Source organism: Anopheles gambiae, chromosome X (genome assembly GCF_943734735.2).
Source record: "Anopheles gambiae chromosome X, idAnoGambNW_F1_1, whole genome shotgun sequence".
Taxonomy (NCBI): domain Eukaryota; kingdom Metazoa; phylum Arthropoda; class Insecta; order Diptera; family Culicidae; genus Anopheles; species Anopheles gambiae.
Window position 1 is genome coordinate 15,215,079 of NC_064600.1, and position 16,536 is coordinate 15,231,614.

The following is a 16,536-nucleotide window of genomic DNA, read 5'->3' on the forward strand; positions in this document are numbered from 1 at the left end:
CACACACACACACACACACACACACACACACACACACACACACACCTATACAACTTAACATTTCGTTAGGCTCGGATCACGACAACTCGTCTGGGTACCGCCGGTGGCTAGACGGTCCTAGAACGGATGCATTGTGCCGTCGCGTTTTTTTAGTTTTTTTATTAGCAGCAGTGTACCCCGCGTTCTTCTGAGCAGCACCAGCGAAAAAGAAACAGAAACAGATCAATGCGCACTGTACAACAAACACACTATCGCGCTTTGTCCACGTCCGGAAAAATTCCACTTAAACGCAAAAGGTATCTTCAATAGCGTCCATATGTCTTCATTGTGGGGAATTAGACAGCCGCAGCGGATGTTTTTTGCCAAGTTTGTTTTTTTTTCTGCACGCATGATTACCACTACCTTTGCGAACACATGCACACACACACACATTGAGGCAAGCGCATGCAATATATCGCACAGCTACATCGGATAGATATCACTAACTGAAATTCCAAGAAGCTCTCTTAAGGATGCTGCGAAACCAATCGCCTCTCGCTCGCACACACGCTCGCTCGTTCGCTCGCTCTCTCGCTTTCTCGCACGGTGGCGAGGCTCTCTCGCAGTGTGGCCCTCAAACGCGCGTGGAGTCGGCGGCTCGTGTGTGGTTGCTCCAGTATTAGTGCGTAAGGTTACGCTCAATCGCACCATCGAAGTGAAAACTGAAGGAAGCGCACACCCATCATAAATGCGCAAGAGCTTGAAGCGGCCGGTGATTGTATAGAAGCGCAGTTAAAAGTTCTCCGGCGGTGCAGTTCCAGTGCTTTGTGGTTAGAAAATAGCATTGTGTGGTGAAGGGATTCAAAATACAACGTAATACAACGGGAGGGTTTTGGGGGTTTTTTTTTTGCATCAAGATCATGGACAACCATCATCATTTATTCCCACTCTTTTCCTGGGCATTGTTACGTACGCTGAAGGCCTGACCCGTCTGTCTGCGATTATGACAATGTTCTGATCGCGTGTTCTGTGTTTTTGTGTGAGTACGTGTGTGTGTTTGCGTGTTTTACAAAGAGGAGGAATCTTCTTAGACTCCCATTGTCACACGGGCCATCCCGTTAGCATGCGATTCTTACACAGTGAAGTCCCTCCTTTGGTCATACACCCCATTGCTGCACATCGTTTCAACGCCACATCTTCAAATATTAGTGCGGGCATACATAATTTTTTTCATTAGTGATTCTGATCTGCCAAAGTCATTCTGTTGCGCCGGTTCTCTTTACGCGTCCAAATACGCGCCAAAATTGCAAAAGTGTTGCACAGGCGAGCAATAACCGCGCTAATTAGGATACATTTCGAATTATACTTATCGTAATTTAATATTGTTTACAGTCGAGTGAGTTGTATTTGATGATGCCGAGACATTTCAACTGAAGGAGAGATTCGATGTTTGCCATACCCATTCGGATGTTCCCTGATTGTTCTGCTTAGTGGCTGTTTCAATTGGTTTTGTATGTGTGTGCTCACGTAGATTTTTTTTCGTGACTGAATTCGTTGCTGTCGTTGTGTTCTTTTTTTATATCATTCTTAATTTTGCATCCATATTCTTGCCTGCTACATTGGGCTGAACAATATATGGATTGAATCCATTCAGCGATGTGCTCGAGCCTTAATGCGGGCACAAAGCGCTATGGTTTTGTGGTTTGTCCAAGTGAGATAAGGGGAAGTTGTTTTGTTCTCCATTTTGATTTCTTCGTCGCGCGTCGCTGTTAGACCAAGGATAACGTATTTAAAAGGTTGATTTTTATCGCTTTTGCTGGGCGACATTGTGGGGGACATCTGTCATTCTCTGCATACAAATTTCATTACCCCGCACCAGCCCTCCCCGATTTTTATACCGGAGCCCACGGAAGAGAAATGTCAAGTCGAGAAATGTCATTTTGCTCTGAACAACTTCACCTTGTCATTTATAACACCTTGTGTTAGACCGGGTTTTAGCGATTGTTTTTCACATCCAGGAAATAAATATAAACCTGGCAGTATTTGCGACACATGTGATTTTTTTTTTGGTAAAAAATAACAGATATTAACCCATTGGATCATGTGTGCTGATTGTTAATAATGCTTCAAAATCTGTGATAAAAGTTCGTGAAATTGTTTTGTCCCAGAAAATCGAAGAACCTTACTGAGACCGTTGAGCTTAAAATCCATATCATTGTAGTATACATTGAAGCTATTTTATATTGTACTGTAAACATTTGATGTATAAACTTAATTGTAACGCTGCACTCGTACACAGTTGCTACGGGATCGGTTTTGGTCATTTTTCCGATTTATTTTTGTTGTTTCTCATTTTTTTTATAGTTTCAACAATTGATTGGGTTTACCCAGAAATGTCTATTGGTATCCCAGACCCAGACTATTGGTATCGACCCAAATAGCCAGAATTGCTTAAGCAGCTCATTTTGGCACGCTAAAGATCGCTGCTCTAATTCGCCTTTTGCAGTAGATAAACAGCATCAAAGTTCTATGTGGGTCTTTCAAACAGCGCCTAAGCAGCTTCCTTATGCCAGGATGCCAGGGATTATTTTTCTTTGTGTTTTATTTTCAAGCAAGCGTCATCGATGAAATAAACAACAAGATTTGTTTCGTTTAAACACATATGTATATTTTTAAATCCTTTGTATTGATGATTACACAAAATTTTACACAATTTAATGATAATTCACAATCACTTCACTCAATATTCATTCTTCAATTAACGAATCTAACTTGTGCAGCAGCAATGAGATTATTGCCGGCGTCCGTCTTTGACACTTTGACAAGAGCTACCTTGTACCGATGTCATGCATTAAAAAGCTATAAAGTTCCACCAAGTTCAGTACCCTTTCTTAACAAGCCTTCAAGTTCCATCATGAACCCTACGCATAGTGCTAATCAGCCGCAAAGTTCCAAAGAGTACCATGTGCCTGTTAAAATGCTCCATAGTTCCGCAAAGTACCGTCTATCTCTTAATCAGCCACAAAGTACGACATAGGAACGATTTTTCGTTAAACAGCCCTAAATCAGCTATAAAGTATGAGCTGGCTATTTGGGGAATTGCAATGGGAAGATTCCAATAAATAGTGGGAACGAGCCAAAAATATGTTTTAACATTATCATTGTTTTGTTTGTTTGATTTATCTTTTTATGTGGTGTGTTTGCTCGTGTAATCCTGCGATACCCTCCAGAACAGGATGAGCCAAGCAGCTGAAGGGAGTGATACCGGTAACGGTGTACCATCGTCACCGATAGCCAGAAGTGTGGCCGAGTCCAGTGCAACCCCTTGGCGTCCGATGACGTTTCCGGACTTGCGTGGGTTCCCCGCCGCACAGCAGCTGTACGGTTTGCCGGTTCCGATCGATTTGAGCTTCCTACGCTCACCTGTCAGCAGTGATGAGGGGGCATCGGGACAGCCGTGGCAGCAGCAGCAGCATGCCGACTTACCGTCCCAGGTACTTTTACCCACTTTCCAGGTTTCTATTTTCGATAGAATTGCACGCTTTCGAAAACATCAACCGTATAACGATTCTCAAACGTTGCAGGTAATTACACCTCGGGCAGACGAGCTGGTGGAAGCCGATGTCAGTGGTGCTCCAGTGGCTCCAATGAGAATTAAATCCGCTGGGCTGGTCCCGAGAGGTAGTGGCGCCGTAGCGGTAGTGGAACCGTATCAACACGAGACCGAGTCTGATGATGAAGCAAACGAACAAGACTCGTCGGAATTGGACGACGTTATGATTCCCGCATGTCCAACTACTATTAGCGCACCGATATTTTTGCAACCCGAAAATGAGGAAGCAAATATGACAGCATTCAATGGTGCTGCATCGATTGCTAACCCGCGCTGGCCACCGCTGCATGAGCATACGGAACAGCCCGACCAGCAACTATCCGTCGATGTTCCAATCATAGTTAAACTAATCGGTAGAGCAGGATCTTACGGTTCACTGTACGCGATTTGGTACGCTCAATTGGGAAGCCACGATATCATGGAGCGTATCCCGGATTGCGTCATATTTGCCCCAGAGCTGGCACCGGATCACCAGGGACCCCCACCGATACTTACATCGCTTTTGCTGCAACGCAGAATGTCGACTGGCGAGCTGGTGACGGTTCCGTATGGCCCGAAGCAGATGCCTGGCCATTCGATTGAATAGGATGTGCCCACGAAAACGGTGCAGCTATCGGTAAACCAAACCTACCCTTGTTTGTACCCTTATTGGAGAAAGTGGACCAATTTTGAGGATTAATTTTACTTTAATACAATGTATTTTGGTAAAAAATCATTTAAACGTTAAACATTTGTATGACTACATTTTGTACTAATATTTGAAGTCAATAAAGAAAACAATATTTTTGAAGAGTTCATACCGCATAACAAAGACATGATATATGTTTCCTTTATTCCTTCGGCATACTCTCCCTAAATGGTCGACTGTTTGCATTAAACCACGTGCCGTCTTCAGTATTATACAAGCTTTTATTCATTGAACATTGGATTCATTCCTGCGTATTAATGTGTAATGAGTTCGAATAGTTTTTCTATGCTCATTGTCTGGATAAACTAACTGGCCCAAATTTAATCAAATTTCTTTTTTTTTTGGTGATCGGAATTAGTGTTGTTGAAAAATCTTATCTTAAGCCCTCATGCAAATATTTATACAATCAATAAATATCCTAACTTTCCTCAGATTTTGCTTGGTTGACCTTTGGCTTCCATTTGCTGCAGGGTATATTGTGTTGTCTTAGTTTATTGTTAAGTCTTAAGTTAATTCTTAAGTTATATTTTGATGATTACTTTAATAAAATTTATAAAACTTTAAAATAAGTTATTAAAACACTTTTTAAAAATCGTCTAAAAATATGTATCTTTAAAACCTTTGCAAAATATCTTATATACATTTTTGAACGATTTTTACATGCATTAGTTAGCGCATAAAACCTGGTTTTCGAAGTGACTTTATAGTTATGGTACGACCATAAATTTGTTTTTTCGTCATAAGTCGTGTAAAAACGTGTTAAAATAAATTGAAAAAAATATACGAAGATGTGAAATAGTGTTCTGCACAACTCATACATTCACTGTTTTTCTCTATCTCTTATGGATTGTCCGCAAATCGCGAAAAACGACTGTCCATATAGTTGTGGTAGACGCTGTACTTACTTAGCTACTTATCCGGCGCTACAACCAATTTCGTACCAAATGTCCGAAACCGTTCACCGTTTCCTTTATAATACTACTTTTACAAAAAAAACCTGTGATGCTTAAAATGCTGATTGGTCTATAGTTTTCTTGTGCAGTTGAATCTTTGTCGTGTTAAGGTATTGCTAATATTTTGGATTTTTACACACTTTTGAAACATATTCAAGCTTTAGAAAGCTGTTGAAAGTAAAAAGTTAAATAAACAATGGATTTGTTCGGTAAGTACCATTATTGAAAGTATCAAGACCGACAGATTTTTTGTTAGTATGCGCTTTGTTTTCAATGTGTTTTACCTGGGGTCTCCAAAATATGTCCCCGGGTTGCATACGGCCCTCGAGAGCCAATAATGCGGCCTGTGAAGACTTTGTGAAGATTAACACAAAAAGTTTATTAGTCAGCTATTATTTAATTTATTAAATTTATTTTAATTTCAAAATCTAGCTTCATTTTAAATATGTATAAATAAATATATTTTTGTTACATTCAGTTGGTATTTTCTCATTAGCTTGCTTCTAGTTGGAGGACAGTTACACGATTTGTGCTCATCAGCATTACGTATAACATTTCACGTGATTACAGTGTTTACGCTGCTGTGGTTGAATTGTGCTCTGCTACCATTGGATTTTCACTACACGGAAGGTTCGTAAACTAATACGACCAAATATTACAATCAGGCAGCAGCGGCTTTTTTCTTCTTTGATCCAAATTCAAACGTCCATTACTAATTTGCACAATGCACTCATTTGTATGATCTCCTATTCGAAATGCTAAGTAACAGTTGTGGTGAGATTGCCGTATAATGTAATTGATCTGCTTCGCTCTAGCCGCCAGTCACATTGGGCTAGGCTCATGATTCATTCCGAGGGGACGACCATTAAAGAACAAGCACACTTGCGTTTTCGTTTACCTATGTACAATCGTGTTCAGCGATTTGCGTTCAGTTTGCTGTGAACCGTCCAACAGCATAGATCGATACTCGGACACGTAAAACTAGACGGCGATAAGTCGACTTTTTGTTTTGAAATTGAGTGAATTGAACAAATGTGAGTGTTTCATCAGTTTACAATGTGTGGTATTTATTTTATCCTTCACGGAATCTAATGAACAACATTTCTGTTTTCTTGTTTCTCGCCTACTAGGTTTAACCGTAGTTGCTTTAGACCCACTAAGCCTTTTTTTAATAAAAACAACTAATTTGTGCTTTATTTCATTATTTTCTTACAAAGTAGCATAAACAGTTTTTTGCCTAGTTCTTCTAGTAGTGCCTAGTAGTTTGCCTAACTTATTCTTCTTCTTTTGGCACAACAACCATTGTCGGTCAAAGCTTGGCTTTCAGTTACTTATTGGTTACCAATATCAGGATAGTCAGTCCTACTATGGAGGCGCGGTCCATTTTGTTCTAGTTTAACTACTGTGTAACTAATTGCAGATCAGTTTCTCTTTTCAATATACATATGGCATGCTTGCTAAAATTTTGCTGAAGCTTATTCGAAGATCTGGATTTCTGGTAGAGTTTCGAAAGGAGGTACTTAAATTTCAAGCTCTTTAGATATTTCAAAGACTAAGAAACTAGTGGGATTGGATTTAGGTGACTTTTTGATTACCCGTAGCTGGCAGTCAGTTAGTCAGTTAGCTAGCAGTTAGGTCCTACTTAACAAGTCTTGATCTTAACCTTGCAGGCAGATACTAAAAAAAAAAAAAATGAATATGATTACTGTACGGACTTCATGCCATGTAAATGTAAACATAATTTTATTTTGTCCCATTTTCTGAAATGTTAATGTACCACTACAAAGTAAAAAATTGAGAACTGTGGAATTCATTTAGGATATCTTTTACGTAATTTATTAAAGGATTTTAAATTTAAAGCGATCAATTTTGAGCGTGGGGTTTGGGGTTTGCGTTCGGGTGTACGAAGTCTCAGCAGCTGTGTCTCAGAACAAAACGCAATGCAACATGGAAAGTACGAGTAAAGCACGTAATGCAGAATCGCAATTGCTTCAGATGTTCTGAAGAGCGTGCCAACGTAAGCCAACGTAACTCGCGCTCCGCTCTCTCAACTTGCAGTTTGTACTCCGCAAAAGCCAACTCAGAACATCAGCGCTCATTGTGTAAATTCGCTCAGTCAGCACCGCAGTGGCGTCATCTACAACAGTTTGCAGTTTGCGTGGAAGACTATAAAAAATATCTGTTTTTTCTTTTCTATATGCCTACTTCACGGTAACGAGCTGGTAAACGGCGGTGCTAGCATTCCCCAAATGGCACAATATGTGTGACAATGACCGTTCATATTTCACGCACGCACTCTTACGATGTACTGGGCGTCCCCATATAAGGGATAGGGAATAATAATCGTGAGGTTTTCTAATCCGTCCAAATCGTTTAGCTATTGGTAAGCTAAATATGTTTTGTAACAAAATAATACTGTTATTTATAAGAAGTAAACTTACTTTCATTAATAAACTATTTTATAGGAAGTTATATTTGTTAAAATATGCATAAAAGTGTTATTAAAAAACTGATAATAATAATAATGATGATAACAATCATAACAACACCAATACAGGGTTTTCCAAGTCGTTTGAATGCTATCATTATCATTCTGCACGTGCCATATGTAAATTCACATCAATCTGATATTTCATTTCCATCATATTTTTTAATTTCTTCAGCATGATTTTCAACACGTCTCAAACTGCATTGAGTTTGACAGTGCTTTATCATGTGTTGAAACTGAAGTTTTATTTTGAAGAAATACACCATTTGACAGCTGTTGAAAAACTTCTTGTATGCGGTGAATGATTTTGTGGATATTCGAAATGGAGTTGGAAAACTCTGTCATAGAAAACAATTAAAGTATTCCAATAAAATCATCATAATTATAATTTAGTCATAATCGTCATGAATTTATACATTTATTTATTGATTTTTTAATTTATTTATTCAATAATTTATTCATCCTTCTATTTGTTTCTTTATTTTATTATTCAGTTACTAATTAATTAATTAATTAATTATTTAATTATTTTCTTTATTTCTTTATTTCTTTAATTCTTTAATTCTTTATTTCTTTATTTCTTTATTTCTTTATTTCTTTATTTCTTTATTTCTTTATTTCTTTATTTCTTTATTTCTTTATTTATTCATTTATTTATTTATTTATTCATTCATTTATTTATTTATTTATTTATTTATTCGCTTTTTTTATTTGTTTTTATTTATTTATTTTATTGAGAATAAAGGCTCGGCTGTAGCAAAATCATCATATATTACACCAGTAGTTACCGCCATGTAGATATATGGACTACATTTGTGGATAATCTTTTAACCTTTCATGCATCTAATCCCGATGTATATAGACAACTTATATAAAACTCATAAAACGTGTTTTAACACAGAAAATATCCGAAGCAACGGAACATAGGTCACGTCATGGATCAGGAATGGAATGATATGCAACCGTCATTGCGTTACGCTGTGCTCGCAGAACACTCCTACAGCAAACGTTCGGAACAACAGCCCGAAGACAACACCACGAATCAAACATGGAATGATACGCAACCATCATCGAGTAACGCTACCTTCACAGAACACTCGTACAGCAAACGTTCGGAACAACGAAACACCGACAACAACATGGATCAACCATGGAATGGTATGCAGTCGTCATCATGTTTCGATGTCCTACACCAGAACGAGTCTTACGAAGAAGCTGATATAAACACCGCTGAATCGAATGACATTCTGGTTACGTTGTTGCAAGCTATTGACGAATAGGCTCATACCATGCACACAAATGAAAATGAAATGGATTACATTGTCGATGTTGATGATGATCGCGTGAATGCGTTCGAAAAAACATAAGATGCTATATAAGCCTCTTCTGCTGTGTTGAAGAGTGCATTCCGAAATGAGCATGAGTTTATTTCGGATTTAAACTGAGGGCTTACCAAAAAATCAGTAACACGTTTCCTCCGAGACCAAAAAATCGTGAAATAGTATGAAATGAACGCCTACTTCCGAACATTGCTATATATCGCTGAAAGAGTCTATTATATGCAGTGGCGGATTTTCCTATAAGCGGACTGAGCGGCCGCGGGGGGCCCCGGCCTAAAGAGGGCCCCGAGCTAAACCTCCACATGTTAAATCACTTTTATAAGCGATTGATTTTTTGTTTTTATTGCACAAATGAACGGAAAACTAAATCATTCTCAAAGTAGTTCATTCTAACAAGTAAGTGTGTGGAATGTGTTGATAACGTTTATAGCAATTAAAAGTTGATATGAACTTTGGAGATAATTTTTGAAGGCCAAAACAAATTTTACATACTTTCGCACTCTTCCATATTAAAAACAATAAATCCCCTCCTGATAATAAGTCATAAAGATGCTCCTGATGATTAATTTATATTTTTCAAGAACTTCCTAAACGGTCTCGATTGCAAGGACGAAAAGACTACAAATACGCAAGTGCAGGATAATCATTGTTGGACGCTTGGATTTCAGGCACTTTTTATGTATCTGTGAAGCAGGAAATCACACAAGCTTTGTATAGTGGCTTTCACTGCTCATGTAGATGAATGAGCAAACAAATGTATTGCAAACTCTGTTCTAAAAATACAAAAGTATAAATGAGTAAAATTCAGATCCTTTTGTCAGGCTTTCCAGATATGCCTTTATCTACATATGCCTAGATCTCTACTGAAATTCGGAAAGTCTGGAGTTTTACTAACTACAGTTTATTATTTCATTGTTCATTGATTTATTTCAATATACAAGACTCTTAGCTTAGAAAAACGACCTAATGCGCACTTGTGTTGAAAAACTACTACAGAGAATGAAATGCTGCTTTACACCAAACACTAGTAACACTAGTATAGCTACACAGAAAACTTTTTTACTGAACTTCAGCAAAATTTTACTGAAATTTTTTAAACTAAAGGTTCAGTAATCCTTTCAGTAAAAATAATGTTTACTGAATCATTCAGTAATGTCCGGTGCTCACCAAAATGACAGCTCGTTTACTGAAATCCCAGTTATGCTTGGAGATTGCCAGTTCCTCAATTCATGTTCATACATGTTTTGTGGTCTTTTATACAGTTTTTATACTGTATTTTGCCGCCGCAAGTGTATATGGTTCAGTAAACGCTCACAGTCACCACGCAATTTCAGCGAGCACAGTGGATTGTAGCAAACATTTTACACACCAGCACGGCTGCCAATTATTTGAAATCAATCTCGTAAGTCGAAATCTCACCTGAAATTTCAGCAGGGTGTCTGTAAGCGCCTACCAAATCAACTTTTTGCACATCACGAGCAAGTGGGTACCGCATTGTTTTGTTTTGATGTTCTGACTGACAGGTCGATCTGACAAAATCAATTGCTGCATATTCAGTAATTTGTTTTACTGATATTCAGTAAAACGACTACTTTGACACTTATTTTAATGATTTTCAGTACAATGCGTATTACTGAAATGCATTAAGTAAATTGTTTTGCTGAAAGCTCGTAAAAATATGACATTCATGCTGAAAACCAGTAAAATATTCTATTACTGAACCGTTTCACTAAAAAAATTTACTGAAGCCAGATGAGAAAATTTGCTGTGTAGTATTTGAATATAGTTTTGATTTTTGCACTACCGGAATCAACGATGATGCACATCTTAATAATATGCAAAATATGTTAGCTTGATTACACGAAGACTATAGATCCTTTTTGGGCCGGTCTGGTGGTACATCCGTTAACTCGTACGACGTAACTACATGCCCGCCACGGGTTCATGTCCCGAATAGACTGTGCCCCCAAACGTAGGACTGACTATCTTGCTACGGTAACAAAAAGTCATTGAAAGCCAAGCCCACTTCACTAGTGGGTACAGGCAGGCCTTGATCAACAACGGTTGTTATGCCAATGAAGAAAAAGATAGATGCTATTAAAATAATTAACTAACTGCCATAAAAAACGACAGAAGAAAATTAATCCCTCACGAAATCAGGATGACATATTTGGTATTCGCAACAAGATATTAAAAAAAATGCAATATAATTTTCTGGACTTTTAAGGAAACCAGGGGCCCCTATTCTATCCCCCGCTTAGGGCCCCGAGATGGATTAATCCGCCTCTGTGGTGAAATCGAATTGTATATGACTATTGCTCGGATTGTGTGTCTGGGAGAAATATCAACCACTCAATGCTCTGATAATAAGTTTTCCCAAATATTGTATCCATATTGGCTAACCTAGCCGTGTTCGTTCGATTGCACATTTCCTGCACAGGTGCTTTCCTGGATGTGTAACATAGGAAATGTATCAAGTGAAACTATGTTATTAAGCTTTAGATAATCTGGCCGAAGTCTTCATTTAGTTTGAATATTATTATTCTTTTGAATTAGCAAAAAGTATTGCATGGCGAAATCGAATTGTATATGACTATTGTTCGGATTTGTCCTTCATGCCACGCCATAGCTCGTCTCCCTTTTTCGTCATTTCTTTCGCTAGTATAAATCACTTGTGGAGTTTGTCTCATCTTCCTGATATTTGAGTATTGCATCGCTTAGTTTTGTAAATTGTTCAAATAGAGGGCTATGAAATGAGTGAAAATGAGCGTCGCGGCGAACCGTCCCTGGAACGACCGAGTTCGCTGGTTCGACTGATTATCTCAGATTTTCAGCGTCTGGTCGTTTGCCTTTTGCAATGTTTATTATTGATTTATGCAATGATAAGGTGGGGCCTATTATTATGAGTCTTTTAATTGAAATGATCAGAAAAGTTTTTTTCTATCATTTGCAATTTCATCTGTATTCTATATGTTGTTAAATGTTTGTATTAGGCAGAGTAATGTTGAAATACTGTTTCATAATTTAAAGGTCATTAGCCGTTAGCGGAGGCTAGTGGCTCTTTTTTTAGAGCGCTGCGTAATGCTTGGAAGCGACTCGTCTTCCATTCGGCCCGTGCGTCCTCCCTGCATTAACATAAGGCTTCCATTATAAGAAAATCAGTCCTCCCTGCATTAACCAGTATAAAAAAGGCAACAACACAAGCCTACTTAGGTCGCCCTGAGTCTTTATACAAAAAAAAGCAAACAAAATTAAAAAAAAAAAACACGCAAAATACCACTGTCAAAATGTAAATATTGTTCGCTGCTTGGTAGGGCAAGAATCACAGGAATACCGTTAAGTATGATTTGCTAGGCTATTTGAATACAATACACCATATGATTAGGATCTCAAGGTATGAAGCTAAAAAATTTGGTGCAAAATCATAAACACAAACCGATAGCTGCACCCTCATATCCTGCAAAGACAACTGCAACTGCTGGAGATAGTCAAAAGGCATTTAACAGACAACTGGACAACTATACGATATACGCAGGCAGTAAGGGATAATATATTATGATCAAACTCAACTTGGGCTTATGTCGTTCCTCTTATCGTTTTTTTATTCTTTTGCAGGAAATGGAAGGAGTGGTCGCAAATCGATGGCTGAGATGGTGAGCCACATAGCAACGCGAATAGTAAACGAGCAATGTTCTGTTTTTTATTTGATAGATAAGTTAGTAAATTTGATTAGGATGTGGGTGTAGAGGTATTAGTTTTTATGAAACAGGTCATTCTATATTCAACGTATTGCATTTCACATCAATTAAGAATAAGTTAATACGATATATATCCATTATTGAATTTATTATATTCAAATTCAAACTTAATTTAGCCCTTTTAGCTAGTAATAAAATTGTGTTATTCAACGAAACTAAACATTTAAAGTTTTTTATACTGAACATGTAAATGCTATTTAATTACAATAAAATGTAATTAATATTAAAAAAAAGCAAATGTGAAAAAGATCTTGACACACATAAGTGTAATATGATGCAAATAGTAGGAGTTAATAATCATGTGGTAGAATAGAGTGAATAGAGTAGCCGGTCTCGTAGTACAGTCGTCAACTCGTACGACTTAACAACATGCCTGTCATGGGTTCAATCCCCAAATGGACCGTGCCGCCATACGTAGGACTGGCTATCCTGCTATGGGGGGAAATCATTTAGTCACTGAAAGCCAAGGCCACAAGTGGTACAGGCAGGCCTTGACCGACAACGGTTGTTGAGCCAAAGAAGAAGAAGAATAGAGTGAGAGGAACAATCGCTCACTCCTTCAGCTGATGATAACAGTTTTGAAGTTAATTGGCGGCTACGTGTGTTCGTTTCGATTACTTATTTTGTTGTTGTGCTTTTTTCTGTAGATCTACGTCTTTTCAATTTTCCTCTTCATTTTCGGAAAGTAGATATGGTTTGGTGTATTGTAAGGTAGGCTTTAACATGGACAAGATATGGTTTACTATAACTTTTTTGTATAAAACTCCTGAACAAATGAATAAAACCAGTATAATTAAACATTATTAAGACCATCATCATGTTACTATTTCCACCAGAAGGTGACCCTAACAAAATAACGAAGAAAAAATCAACATATTTATGAATAATCAGGAAGATGTTTGAATGAATGACGTTTCTAATAATGGTGATGCTGGAAAGGCGCTGGACCTCGCTGGAAACCGAAAAACATACAGTAAAATGGCCATACCATCGGCGCTGAAGGGAACTAACGACGGCGTGAACGAAACATCGGACATAATATTGATCATGGTGTAGCCGTGTTTGTGAAAATATAAGTGAAGCAGTGAAGAGAGGAACTATATGCGATAAATAAGTTAAAAATTAGCATGTAACAGTAATAATGCGGATGAAATATTGGAGGCTATAAAAAGTGTTTATTTAAGGAATCCATGGAAACATTAGTCCATCGATTGAAACTCAAAAATAAAAAAAAGTCTAAATTTTTTTAACACAATTTTCGAAACTAAAAATAACATGCAAAAAGACATATGAGTCGTTTAACGGTAAATCGCAATGAAAATTGGAAAAATATCGTAATATCTTTATGGACAGAGCCACATGAAAAAACGGGTCAGTTCGCTAACAGAGCTTTCAGTACCTAGGGAACGATGGTGTTTGTAATGAAAATTAAGCGTATTTTAGGTGTTTCAGAACTGGTTACACCATAAACGTGTGAGTTTACAAATTGTATATGATATTTGATAAGTGGGTCTATTCTATTTGGCGTAACGTCCTACGCGAACATGCCAAAAATTAAAACAAAGCTTAAATGTGTCGATACCTGTGCGTCAGATATATTCAGTAAAAAGTTGTGAAATTGCCTCATATCATAAAACAACAAATCTTTAACTGCCCATGAATAGTGCATGTAGTGCATGAAGATGTTCCTATTCCGTTTGATGAAATACGAAGGCGATAATTTTCTTACACCTCACATAAATACAAAGTAAAAAATATAATATAGATTATAACTTTTAGTTTTTGAACATAGACCTACAACATTATTTTATAAATAATGCAATTAGAAGCAAAATTTTATGAAAAAAATAATACAATATTGTAAAAACGTATTATTTTTCCTTCAAAAAAATTATAAATGAAGATTCCATGTTTATGTTAGAAAAAAACTTGTACATGATTGTTTTGTGCAAGCTCAATAGTTTATAGGAGAAGCTGCTAAGCTGAGAATCACATACACAAATAAGAAAAAAGTATTATAACAGTACAAAACACATCTTTGCTCTGAACCTCAAGTCAGGATTTTTATTTTAGATCAGGCCATCTCTGGTAGGATCTTCACAGTATACATTCTAATACCTCGATGATATTTATTGTTAAATTATATCTGTATTATTGTATTATAGCCAGGATACTCTAATAACCATTATACGTAACCTAATATACGTACATTTAATTTGATTTTGTGTTTTCAAAGTGTAAATTTTGAACAATTGAATAAGGAATGTACACAGCCCATAGTTTACACATATATTACTCATAAGACATATAATAGATATCATATACGGTTTGATTTACGGTTACGAAACACGATATTAGAACGAGATTACTCAAAGTACTCATCGACGAATACTAAGTTAAGATATCCTTAAAAATACGGATAAGGTACGATGAGGTCCTTCGCTTTTTCTAATAGTTATCATAGTTTTATAAAACACTTAAAACAGGCCTAACTTTACGAAAATGTTACAGAAAGATGCGCCTTTTAAAATGAGCGAAACATTTCAAAAGGCTTTGGAAAACTAGGAAATGAATTTAACCTCACGTCGAACAAATTTCGGTATAAATTAAGGATTTCATAATCATAACCGAAGCTTCGAAACAAGCCTGAGGCGCAGTTCCAGCAAAAGTAACTAATGGCTATAAATGCAAGTAAGGCATACACAAAAGAAGAGATCTAATCCATCAACAATATAGGAGGAACTTATAGAATAGGTTTGCTGAATATTTTAAACCCTAACTTGAATTTAGAATATTTATAGTATAAACTATACTATACTATATAGACTATAGTATTTATAGTAGAAACTATAAAAACATGAAGAATTTAATTTGAGAAATTAATTACATAAATGGTAACATGAACGTATTATCAGACGAGGTGTCATGAATAAAACAAATCTAGGAATCTTGAACTCAAAGAATTAGCAAACCTACATACCCCACAATTACCTCTGTTAACGATTAAAATGTCGGATAACAATTAAAAACAATTTCGTTGTTGTCATCGTTTGAAATATTTCACAAGATTTGTTAACCTCTATGGGAGATACAATCACATTAAATGATAGAAAAAAAGAAATTCAACAATGAGCCTCGCAAAAAACACACATTACATGAAATCAAGAGAGAATTAATAGAAGGAAAATTAAATGGAATACAACTATAAAAATAGAAAAACGAAGCAATCCAAAGTTATGTCACGATACGCTTGCACTGAAGAAATAACGTATCTTAAAAGATTGGGTGTGAATCACTAGAGAATACAGCCATAATAATATTAGCAAAACTGGAATGCATACAAGCCCACAAGCTATCATAAAAATGTACCATGATTTCCCAACATATAGAAATAAAGAGAAGACGCATTTAAACTAATTGTGACATCAATTTCGCGCTATGACGAATGCAATTATTATATTGAACAATGAATGTATATTTATTTTATGAATATATTACGATATCTGAATTATATACAATGATATTTTACCACTTAGACGAGTTTAGTGAATCGCGTATACCTCAACAACTATTTGTTCTACAAGATTTCCATGGTTTTCTGGTTGTTACTCGTAATTTGTTGGGTTCATGCTATAATTTATCCAACGTGGCACTCATATAGTTTAATACAATGGCACTATATACTATATGTGCGTTGTCATTGCCTGAATCACGAAA

General features: G+C 36.7%; 1 protein-coding gene across 2 annotated transcripts; it reads left to right on the forward strand.

Annotated features, from left to right (window-relative positions):
• The first annotated feature begins 514 nt into the window (after positions 1-514).
• LOC133392929 (uncharacterized) lies at positions 515-4,757 on the forward strand. 2 transcript variants are annotated; one of them, XM_061655558.1, is made up of 3 exons: positions 515-809; positions 3,210-3,473; positions 3,564-4,757. In XM_061655558.1, exons 2-3 carry the CDS (start codon positions 3,216-3,218, stop codon positions 4,176-4,178), a joined length of 873 nt encoding a protein of 290 aa, XP_061511542.1. In that variant the 5' UTR covers positions 515-809; positions 3,210-3,215; the 3' UTR covers positions 4,179-4,757. The 2 variants fall into 2 exon arrangements, with proteins under 2 accessions (XP_061511542.1, XP_061511547.1); XM_061655563.1 differs by having other exon boundaries at positions 516-809; positions 3,215-3,473.
• The last annotated feature ends 11,779 nt before the right edge of the window (positions 4,758-16,536 follow it).

Excerpts from the sequence above, each read along its gene's own strand:
- LOC133392929 (XM_061655558.1), top strand. The coding sequence starts at position 3,216 with ATGAGCCAAGCAGCTGAAGGGAGTGATACCGGTAACGGTGTACCATCG. Across the intron at positions 3,474-3,563 it reads ATGCCGACTTACCGTCCCAG|GTAATTACACCTCGGGCAGA; the intron begins GTACTTTTACCC and ends CAAACGTTGCAG.